Source organism: Hypanus sabinus, chromosome 32, assembly GCF_030144855.1.
Source record: "Hypanus sabinus isolate sHypSab1 chromosome 32, sHypSab1.hap1, whole genome shotgun sequence".
Lineage (NCBI taxonomy): Eukaryota > Metazoa > Chordata > Chondrichthyes > Myliobatiformes > Dasyatidae > Hypanus > Hypanus sabinus.
This window is the reverse complement of record NC_082737.1, coordinates 2703927-2715264: the sequence shown is the minus strand read 5'-3', so window position 1 is coordinate 2715264 and position 11338 is coordinate 2703927. Positions and strand designations below refer to the sequence as shown.

Genomic DNA, 11338 nt, shown 5'->3' with positions numbered 1-11338 from the left:
GGGTAGGCTGGGTCATTGGGAGTGTGTGCAGTTGGAGTGATTAGGAATTGTTGGGCTCCATTAGGAGCAGAGGGGTGGGGTGAAGTCAAGATGGTGCTAAACTGTGACTCCTTTGCTTGTGTAACCCTTACCCAACAGGCTGGTATATGTCGAGGGGAAAAAGGAGATCCAGCCACTCTCCAACCCCACCTCCCGTACACGCAGGTGCTGTGAGAATCGAGTTAATGCCTCGCGCCCGCCAACAGTATCAAACCCACAACAAATACCGTTATGAAATACATTTTAAAGAGTTTACTAAAATTAAAAAAAATAGTAGGCAATACAATATATATATATATATACAAGGAAAAAACAAAAGGCGCCAACTTATCAAAGTTCAGTCTGTTTAGTGCACTCGTTGGAGCTCAATCAACGAACCAATCGACCCATCCGGCCGTCGCACCTGGGACCACCCCGGTGGTCTTACGAGCAGTCCAGCACACGTCCACCTTCCTCAGCGTCTTCCTCGGCCTCCCCCTTTCACCAAAAAAACCCGCGAAAAAAACCCCTCCCCCAAATTCCCAGCATCACAAGACACAGTAACATTCCCCATTGATTAACAAATGAATACAATTACCATATCAGCCATTCTAAAGTGAAACAACGGTGAGAGAAACACTTATCCGACAAAGAAGCATTCCTACTTGTAACAAACCAAAGAGGCCAAAGAGGCCATTCTGAGTAACATACACAGGACATTGTACATTTGCCTCTTTGGAAACATCTCTACTTGTATCTTTGAAATCTCCTTTTTCCCTTTTCTGGAGTTGCACCCTGTCTTCAGTTCTTTGTGGGAATGGGACCCGCTCTCAAGGCCTTAGGACCGGCTGCTTTTTGATATCCCGAGGAAGACTAGCACACCTTCAGGGTGCCAGAATTTTGTGGTTCTGGTCCGGAGGACCTGACTGAAGCACCGTGGCAGAACATGGGGAGCAGCGGTCAGCTGCCGGGGTGGGGTCTGTGTGTCTGGGGAGCTGCACCTTGCTGGGCCTGACTGTCTGGGCGCAGAGCTCAGAAAAAGCGACACAACAGACTTCTAACATCGCGAATCAGTGAGATGTTTGTTCTGTCTCCCTTCTCTCTGTGAAACAGGGGACCCCTCTTTTTTCCCCTTATTAAGGAGAGAGTGCGTGTGGTATGCCGAACTACCGTGCAATCTACTGGCCTTTGGAGTACTGCACAACTGTCTTTATTGATGCTTTGCTGCACCCCCTTGAATGTTCGATGGAAGGAGCTGATGCTTCTTTGCTCATGGGAGTGGGGGTGTGGTGAGGGCTGTTCCTTGTGCATAGGAGGGGGCTTTGGTGTTCAAAGGTTTAACTGTCATTCATTCTTTGATGTACACCTCTGTTTCTGTGGATGTTTGTGAAGGAAATGAATTTCAGGATGTATGTTGTATACATTTTTCTGATGGTAAAGGTACCTGCCTGTTGAGAGCGGACAGTGGGAGTGAATTGGAAGAATTGGAGGGTATTCTTTAGGAGTGTGGACAAGGGAAGGGAGTGGGAAGGAGTGAATGGTGGAGGGTGATTCTTTGGGGGTGTGGACAAGAGGAGTGAGAGTGAAGGAGTGGGACATTGGGAGCCTAAGATTGAACAGTAATGGCTGGCTCAAAAAGTATCGTGGGATCAAAGGGTCACCCACCCAGACAGTCTACAAGCACTCCTCCCCTGTCTCCTCTTTAACCTCCCCGTTCTCCAGCCCCTCATTCTTGCTCACAACTTGGAACTGCACAGGGGTTGATCCGGGGATTGAGGACCTGGCCCGGTCACGCCATTTCCTGGACGATAGCAGGAGTGTCCATCGCCCCTGGCCCGAAGCCCTGGAAAAGGTCTTGCGCCGGAAGGTAGCCCGGAAGCCCTCTGTGCTAAAATAATAGACCAGCGGGTCTAGGCAGCAGTTGGAGCTCGACAAGAGCATGGTGATCTGGAGGACGAAGCGGAGTTTGGCCCTCAACTCTGTGTTGCCTGAGTCCTTGGCCCTCAGCCCCGCATAGCTCGCCAGCAGCAGGTTGTAGGGCAGGAAGCACAGGACGAAGATGGTGGCGTTGGCCAGCAGGAGCAGGCGCACTTTCTTCCTCCGGACCTCGCCCTCCCCCTGCCTGCTGCCCCCCCTGCGGCTCAGGGCGTGCAGGATACGGACAGAGCAGTACAGGACGACTGACAGGGGCAGCAGGAAGCCCAGGATCTCCGCCATCACGACGAGGGGCAGCAGCTCCATCTTCCAGGCCCGCTTGGAGAAGCTCTCGAAGCAGCGCACCTCCACGGTGGAGTTGGCGCCCTGGCAGCAGCTGGTGTCGTGGGCCAGGGCCACGGGGATGGACCCCAGGACGATGAGCGCCCAGACCACCCCACACACCTTCCAGGCCACCCGGCGCCGGCGCAGGGGCTGGCAGTAGAGTGGGTGCACGAGCGCCAGAAAGCGGTCGACGTTGATGGCCGCCAGGAAGAGGCAGCTGCCGTACATGTTGAGCTGGAAGAGCGAGCCCGCCAGCTGGCACAGCACATTGCCCAGCGGCCAGAGGTCAGTGGTGAAGTAGTAGATCCGCAGGGGCAGCGCCAGAGTGAAGAGCAGGTCGCAGGCGGCCAGGTTGACCAGGTAAACCGTCACCACCGTCCGCAGGCCCAGGAGGCAGATGAAGACCCAGAGAGCCACGGCGTTGAGCGGGAGGCCGATGGCCAGTTGTACGCTGTGCCAGGCCAGCTGCAGTCGGTGGATCTGATCGTGGTCGCTGCAGTTGGGCAATTCCGTTATGTAGTCATAGTCCCGGCAGACTTCGGGCAACTGGGTGCTGTTCAGGGGCAACTGGGTGCCGTTCAGGGGCAAATGGGTGCCATTCAGCTGCATCTGGGGAGAGTCAGGATTACGGAACAGTTGACGTCAGTGAGCAAATTGCTAAGGAATGCCCCATTCCCAATCGCCCCCCATCCCTTTCCCAATGGGACCTGCTCCGATCTTCGATGAGCACTCGCCCATTCGCAACTGCTCTGTCCCATTCCCATTCAGAGCCCTGTCCTAATGACCCCTTTCACATTCCGAGTATTGGAGTATAAAAGTATAAATTTTGCTGTATAACCAAAACTATGAAGTCAGTTTTGAAACTTGATATTTGATATGTATGTACCCAATTTAGTAGGAGAATGAAATCTTAAGAATGTAGGGGACAATGGTGTTGTTAATGAGTAGTAGCTAAAGAGATGTAGATTAGAACATAATTAAGTCACATAATCCTAGGACTACTATTTGCTATGCATGTATCCTAAAAATTTAGAAGTCAATGGTGTGTTAATGAGAGGTAGCTAAAGAGATGCAGATTAGAACATTGGTCAGTTCTGAGTTTGCTATTTACTATGCATGTACCCAATTTAGTAGGAGAATGAAATCGTAGAAGACAATGGTGTGTTAATGAGAGGCAGCTAAGAGATGTAGATTAGAACATGATTAAATCAATGGGACATACCTGTGGTACCTGTGAAACTGGACTAGGAGATTGATATAAAAAATGCTGTGTCCGGGGATCGGTGGTCAATCAGCGACTAGCTCAATGACTGTGTCAGCTTTGATTTGCAAATTAAAGTTTAACCCTTCTTGAAGAATCTTCTGCGTCTCTTGGTCATTTCTGGGGCACGAGAAACCACGACAAAATTAGCGACCACGGCAGGACCGGAAAGCGACCCGCGGAAAGGAAACGGCATAATGGGGACGCTTCCCAGTCCTCTAGGGACCCCCCACAGGGCTAACAGAATAAAGGGTGCACCCAAACAAAAGGTGAGCGCTTTTGCTACAATTTGGACTAAGAATTCTGTAGTGTTGGGGAGGTCTTGGAGTCTCAGAAGTGTGGAACCACTGCCGAAGGGTCTCTCCGGTCCAAAGAATCTGGCAGAATTGGGGGTTAACAGAGGAGGCTCAGAGGATTGATCAAGAACACTGCAGTGAAGGTAAGTACAAATAAGTTAATAAGAAGTTAAGAAAAAGTCCACGTGGTGTTGGTAAATCCCTGTGGGTACCGCTTCGTATGAAACGAAGGGCTGAACGGGCAGGGAAAGGAAAATAGACTAGGCGTAAAATTAGAGTAAGTTTAGTTAAGAAAAAGTCCACGTGGTGTTAGACTAGGAAGAAAAAGTCCATGTGGTGTTCGACTAGAACTAGGTGTAGAATTAGAGTAAATAATATTATCCAGTAAACAAACTGTGGATCTCTGAAATACCTTAAAAAGAGAGAATAACATGACAGGTAAAGGAACGGCAGTAGAGATTCTGAGCAAAAAATTCCCGTTAATTAAAAATGAGATCACAAAAACTTCAGAAAAATGGGAAAAAAGATCCAATAACCTGGTCACAAAGTGGCCAAGAGAAGGAACGTTTGAGGTAAGTTTGTGCAAAGAAATGGAGGGACTAATTAAAAATTACAAACCAAAAGATAACTCTAAGAAAAGAGGGCAAAAAAGAGAACGAGAAATGGAAGTGCTAAAACTCTTCAGAACGGAGGGAGAAAGGCTGAGGAGGACAGGTAGAATATTGAGTACAAGCGAGGAAGACACTCAGGTGCTGGAAAAACAGCCTGTTAGAGAGAGAGGAGGGTATGGTGAGAAGCTGGCTTCAGCTCCGTACCCGGATGCGAAAGAAACAGTAAGGATCATGAGGAGTCCCTGCCACAGGTGTACAGACACAGACAGGAAGAAAGAGAAGGTGACTCATTGGAGGAGCAAGAGTTAAGTGGAGAGAGAGAGGATGTGAGAATTTGTGGGGAAGAGGTAGGAGGCAGAAGCCCAGAAGAGTAGAAGGAGGCGGTAGAGGAGCGACTTGCGGAAGTAGAGAGAGAGCCAGATAAGTTACTGAGAGGGGGTTGCCAGAAGAGATGCGAAAAATACTCCAGGGGCCAACCAAGTATTGAATCAAGACAGAAGGGAAGGACTCCACAAGGAGACCGAGGGAAGAAGAGAACCCCGGAGACATTTATGTGGGAGGCAGTAAAGACATACCCTGAGACAGGTGGGGAGTCAGGTGAGGAGGAGAGCCAGGGCAGGTGGGAAGAAGGAGGAAGAATGATGCCGTTGTTAGTAAAAGGATCAGGACAAGTGCAGTATATCCCTTGGGGATCCCAGGACCTAGAAGGGCTGAAAAACACTCTGCCCAATCTACATGAAGGAGCAGGGAAATGGATTAGAGCCTTTGAAGAAGAAACAGCGGGACGATTATTGGCTATGGGAGATTTGAAGGCACTGTTGATAAGGTTGATGGGAAACTCCAAATTTAACGAACTAATGGAAATGGCTGGCATAGTAAACTCGAACGACCCAAGAACTGATGGAGATTGGTTTGACAGAGTGAGGCAGAGGGTATGGCAGGCCCTCAGAAAGCTTTATCCACCCAAAGTGGACCCCAAAGCCTTAAAAGGGGATCCACTGGGAGACACTGAAAACCCAGCAGCCGACGTAGAAAACCAATTGAAAAGGTGGAGACTGGAGACTGAGCAAGAGGTGGAGAATAGCTTATTTATGACCTCACTGTTCCGACACAGCATTTTGGATGCAATGCCTCCACAAGTAAAATCCAAACTGGTGGAAGTGGTTGGGCTAATGTCAATGACCCCACAAGAATTTAGAGACCACGTAGTACATGCGGTTGAGAAATACTGGAAAGACAAACGAAGGTTGGCTGAGCAGCAGGAAGAGGTGCAAAGAAAGTTAATACAAATGCAGCTCTAAGAACTCAAAAAGAAGGAAAAAGAGAAAAACAAAAAGATGCTGCCAGCAACCACCGGTCCGAGTACAGCCATCGAACTGGATGAAGCACCGCTATATGGAGGAACCGATCATACTGTAAGACAAGGACTGGAAAACCCCATGCTAATAATCGTCTTTGGAGGAGCATTCCCACAAATGCCCTATCAGGAACAGACTAAATTCAAACAGCCCAGACAGGACTGGAAGTCCCAAGGAGGGGGACAGAGGAGCTATGTGCAGAGGGGACCAGTGAGGAAACAGTGGGAAAGAGAGGTAGAGAGATTGCGCTGGGGATGTAATCAGCCAGGTCACATGAGAAGAGATTGTCTGTTTACACCATGGCCTGTCACACACCAGCAGGAACCGATAAGAAGGGAACTACAGTTTAGCCAAGGACCAGCCCCCACAGGCCCAAGCAGACCTGTGAACCCCTATGCGAGGTATTAGGGGTGTCCCGAGAACTCGAGTGAGAAGGGACATTACCCAATGATAACAAGGGAGGCAGACGAGGAACCCATTGTTCAGGTTATGTTAGAGGGGCAACTGACACCAATGATGATAGATACTGGAGCCACGTACACTTGTGTACAGCCACAGTATGCCCTTCACCTTCCCATGTCAGGAAAGTTTATTAAGACGGTAGGGTTCTCGGGGAAAACACAGTTGACACAGTGCATGGCTCCAGTGCGGTTGAGAATGGGAAATAAAGGAATTGTTTTGCCGGTGCTAGTATTTAAAGGAACTCCGATTAATTTGTTAGGCAGAGATGCCTTATTGAAACTGGAATTAAAATTAGAATGCACCAGAAATGGGCTAAGTGTGGAAAGAGCAGGGGCTCAATTGATAGTGCGAGAAGACAAGAAGGCTAATGTCTTTTGGATAGGAGACATCGCAGATCAGATTCAGGAAACCTGGGAGAAATGGAAAAAGGGCGTGCAGGCTATATTACCCAGGGCTGTAATGCCCAAATCTGAGCTACATTGTACAGTGATTTTTGACAAGACTCAGAACAGGGAGTTAGAGGAGAGATGGCACCTGGAGGTATGCACCCAACAGCACCTGGAAGGGGAGGCTGTGATAATTGGAAAGCAAGGGGCAGCTTTACAAGTTAAGTGGAACATCTTTTTAGAAAAATGGTACAGGATACCGGAGGCTGCGCCCCACGTAACATTTTTGGTAAACAAGGGATATCAATCTAAAGACTTAGGACCCTTAGTTAAGAGTGCTGAAACCGTAACAGTGTGGAGGAAAATCACGCCAGAGGTGTGGATATCAGAAGACAACAATTGTATTAAAATAATGGTAAGTGTAGATATGGTAGGAACAGTCAGAGAGGTCGAAATAACTCCCCAACCACACCTGTCCTTGCTGGGAAAGGAAAGAGGCCAGCAGAAAGATAAAAGGTTAGATGAGTTGCCATCTATTCTGTGGTCACAGCATGACACGGACGTAGGGAAAATAAAAACAGCTAGTCCGGTGGGAATAAGGCTGAAAAAAGGAGCAATTCCACCCAGGAGACCACAATACCCTCTAAGACCAGAAGCAGAAGAGGGAATAGCATCGACAGTGCAGGGGTTGCTTGAAATAGGAGTGCTTAAAAGAACAAACAGTCCATGCAATACCCCGTTGCTGCCGGTCTTAAAAGCGGATAAATCTAAGTGGAAATTGGTGCATGATTTGCGAGCGGTAAATGATGTGGTAGAGGACTGACCAGCGGTAGTCCCCAACCCACACACGCTTTTGACTAATGTTCCACCAGAAGCAAGTTACCTTTCAGTGATTGATTTGTGTTCGGCTTTCTTCAGCATTCCTCTAGAGCCGATCAATGTCAGTATCTGTTTGCATTTACTTACAGAGGTGCTCAGTATACCTATACCAGAATGCCGCAAGGATTTAAACATTCACCACACGTTTTTAATCAGGTATTGAAGGCAGACCTAGAGGGTATACCATCGGAAAGTACATTGTTACAGTATGTGGATGACCTGTTGATTTGCTCCCACAGCGAGGAGCAGTGTGAGCAGGACACTATAACTCTGTTAGAGAAGCTAGCGCACGGAGGACATAAAGTATCCAAAAAGAAACTGCAATTTTGCAAGCAGCAAGTGGAATACTTAGGCAGGGTAATATCCAAGGGAGTGAAGGCGATAGCACCAGATCAGATTGAGGCAATAACTAAGGCCCCCAAACCCCAGACTGTAGGGCAGATGATGACGTTTTTGGGAATGGCAGGGTACAGCTCAGATTGGATAGGAGAATATGCTGAGATTGTGGCACCTTTGAGAAAGATAATGAAAGAAGCAGGACATACAAATTTGAAGAACGGCTTACAGTGGGATGAGAGGCGGAGATAGCTTTCAATACTATTAAGCAGGAAATGCAGTCAGCACCAGAATTAGCTTTGCCTGACTACGAGAAGGTTTTTCATTTGTATGTATCTAACCGATAGGAGGGTTATGTCACAGCAGTTCTAACACAAGAGATAGGCACAAGAAAAGCAAAGCAGCCGATAGCATACTACAGTACGAAACTAGATGAGGTAGCCCAGGGGTATCCACCCTGTTATCAGGGATTGGCGGCGCTGTACTATGCATATGAAAAGGCATCATCTGTAACCCTGGGCTATCCTGTGACTCTGTACACACAGCACAAAGTAGCAGAATTGCTGGAAAGAGGGAAATTTGTGTTGACGCCAGCCAGGATAGCAGCGTATCAGATGCTATTGACATTTCCAGATATAACTATACAGAGATGCACTACCAGTAATATAGCCGATTTTGTCCCTTTGGTCTATGAAGGAGAACCCCATGATTGTGTAGGGAAGACGATGGCATTTGCCAAATTGAGAGCAGATTTACGGTCAGAACCACTAGAGGATGCAAATAAAAAGGTTCTGTTCGGAGATGGCTCTTGTTATAGGGACTATGATAGAAATCATGCAGGGTTCTCAGTAGTACAGCAGGATCAGTCCAGCTATAAGATTATTAGGATGGAGTCCTGCCCCAACCGTGTTCCGCCCAACTAGCGGAAATCAAAGCCCTGACCGCTGTGTGTGAAATGATGGAAGGTGAGACAGTAGACATCGATACTGATTCGGCATATGCTCATGGAGTGTGCCAATTGTTCGGGGCAGTGTGGAAGCAGAGATGTTTTTAAAAAAGTAGCGGAGATCCCATACAACATTGTCAGCAAATTCTAAACTTAATAAAAGCCATAATGAAACCTAAAGCATTGGCTATAGTAAAATGCCAGGCACATAAAAAGGGAAATGATATAATAACAAAGGGAAATCAAGCTGCGGACGAGGCAGCCAGAAAAGCGTCTGGGTGTACATCAGCTGTCATTGCCCCCCAGGTAAGCCTAACTCCAGAACCTGAGGTAGAGGACCTAATTGAAATACAAGGTAAGGCAACTTTGGCAGAACAGACAATGTGGAGACAAAGGGGGGCCAAGAAAAATCCGGAAGGCTTGTGGAGCATGGAAGACGGTTTGTTGGTAGCGCCCACCCCTCTTCTGACGATTCTGATTTCAGAAGCGCATAGGATGGACCATTGTACAAGGGGGGAAGTGATAAAGAAAATAAAGAAGGATGGTTTTTGGTCACCTTATTTACAGGCTTCAGTGGACTTTGTCTTGTCACAGTGCGAGGTATGCGCACAGAATAATGTTCGAAAGGGAATTACAACCCCAATAGGCCACATTCCTGTACCTGAAGGACCATTTAAATATCTAGTGATCGATTACGTAGACATGATAAAGACAGTGAGAGGGAAAAGATACATGCTGGTAGTAATTGATCGATTTAGCAGATGGGTGGAGGCGGTACCTTCAAAAGATCAAGGGGCAAAGACAGTGGTAACATTTCTGACAAATGAAGTGATTCCAAGGTTTGGAATACCTACAGAAGTTAACTCAGACAATGGTTCAGCTTTTATCCAGAAAGTGGTCAAACTGGTACTACAGGCACTGAGGATAAAGCAAGGATTTGGATGTGTATACCACCCTCAGCCGCAGGGCATGGTAGAGAGAATTAATGGAACCCTGAAAGCCAAACTAAACAAAATTTGTGCAGACAATAAACTTAATTGGGTCGATGCTTTACCGTTAGCATTGATGAGTTACCACATGCAAACTAATCGAATAACATGCCTGACACCGCATGAGATGCTCACTGGGAAGCTACCATACCTGTGATAGGGGTAAGCAAAAATGTTGAATGGATAAACTATATATACTACAATCAACAGAGAATCATCAACTACATCGATGATGCACTGGAGGCCTTAGGGCAACAGCTAGATGCATCTAGCAGGACGGCTTGTCAAAACAGACAGGTACTGGATTGGCTTTTGACAGAAAAAGGGTGTGTGTGTGTAATGTTTGGAGAACAATGCTGCACTTTCATACCGAACAATACTAGCCCAGAAGGGTCTTTCACCAGAGCAATAAATAAATTAAAGAATCTGCAGACGGAGGTTAAACAGAATGCAGGATTTGGACATCAGTTTTTTGATTGGTTGGAAAATAGACTCGGAGGATGAGGAGCATGGCTGACTAAAATAGCAATAACTGTCAGTATTATATTGTTGAGCTGTGCGCTTGTGCTGTGCTGTTTTCTTCCTTGTCTCAAGTCTCTTGTAGTGCGTGCTGCAACCAAACAATTTCCGATGCTCGTGGCAATTACTGAAGCAAGCTTAGTGGAGAAAGAAACACCGAAAATGTATCGTTACAGCCTACAACACCTGCAAGATGAACAAGAGGAAAACGACAGTGTGGGAGTAGATTGTAAGGGCTTATGAGTCTTTTTCCCTGTCTCAGGTACAAAGGGACAGATTTTTGGCTCAGCGGCCCAGGGTAACAGGGAGAAAATACTTTGAGGTCTTGGCGCAGAAAATTATAGTTTAACCCGAGATTTGGGAATAAGTGCTTGAGTTTATTGGGGCTTTTGTGCGCGGACTCTTACGTCTTTCTCTATATGAGACCCTCTGGGTCTCAAAGGAGGGATATATTGGAGTATAAAAGTATAAATTTTGCTGTGTAACCAAAACTATGAAGTCAGTTTTGAAACTTGCTATTTGATATGTATGTACCCAATTTAGTAGGAGAATGAAATCTTAAGAATATAGAGGACAATGGTGTGTTAATGAGAAGTAGCTAAAGAGATGTAGATTAGAACATAATTAAGTCACATAATCCTAGGACTACTATTTGCTATGCATGTATCCTAAAAATGTAGAAGTCAATGGTGTGTTAATGAGAGGTAGCTAAAGAGATGTAGATTAGAACATTGGTCAGTTCTGAGTTTGCTATTTACTATGCATGTACCCAATTTAGTAGGAGAATGAAATCGTAGAAGACAATGGTGTGTTAATGAGAGGCAGCTAAGAGATGTAGATTAGAACATACGTGTTCTAATCTATATGTTATATGTTATGTTATGTGTTTCAACATAAGTCAATGGAAACTGGACCAGAAGATTGATATAAAAAATGCTGTGTCCGGGGATCGGTGATCAATCAGCGACCAGCTCTCTGACTGTCTCAGCTTTGATTTGCAAATTAAAGTTTAACCCGT

At 46.6% G+C, this 11338-nt stretch overlaps 1 protein-coding gene across 3 annotated transcripts in view; it reads right to left on the bottom strand.

The window, feature by feature from the left end:
* Positions 1 to 274: 274 nt before the first annotated feature.
* Positions 275 to 11338, bottom strand: part of LOC132384400 (lysophosphatidic acid receptor 5-like) — a 102379-nt gene continuing 91315 nt past the window's right edge. For 2 of the 3 annotated variants that reach the window (XM_059955520.1, XM_059955522.1), the window contains exon 3: positions 275 to 2886. In XM_059955520.1, coding sequence (XP_059811503.1) covers positions 1693 to 2886 — 1194 coding nt within the window. In that variant the 3' untranslated portion in view covers positions 275 to 1692. Of the gene's footprint in view, positions 2887 to 3499; positions 3915 to 11338 lie in introns of those variants that run through there. The other variant, XM_059955523.1, reaches the window with a different exon arrangement.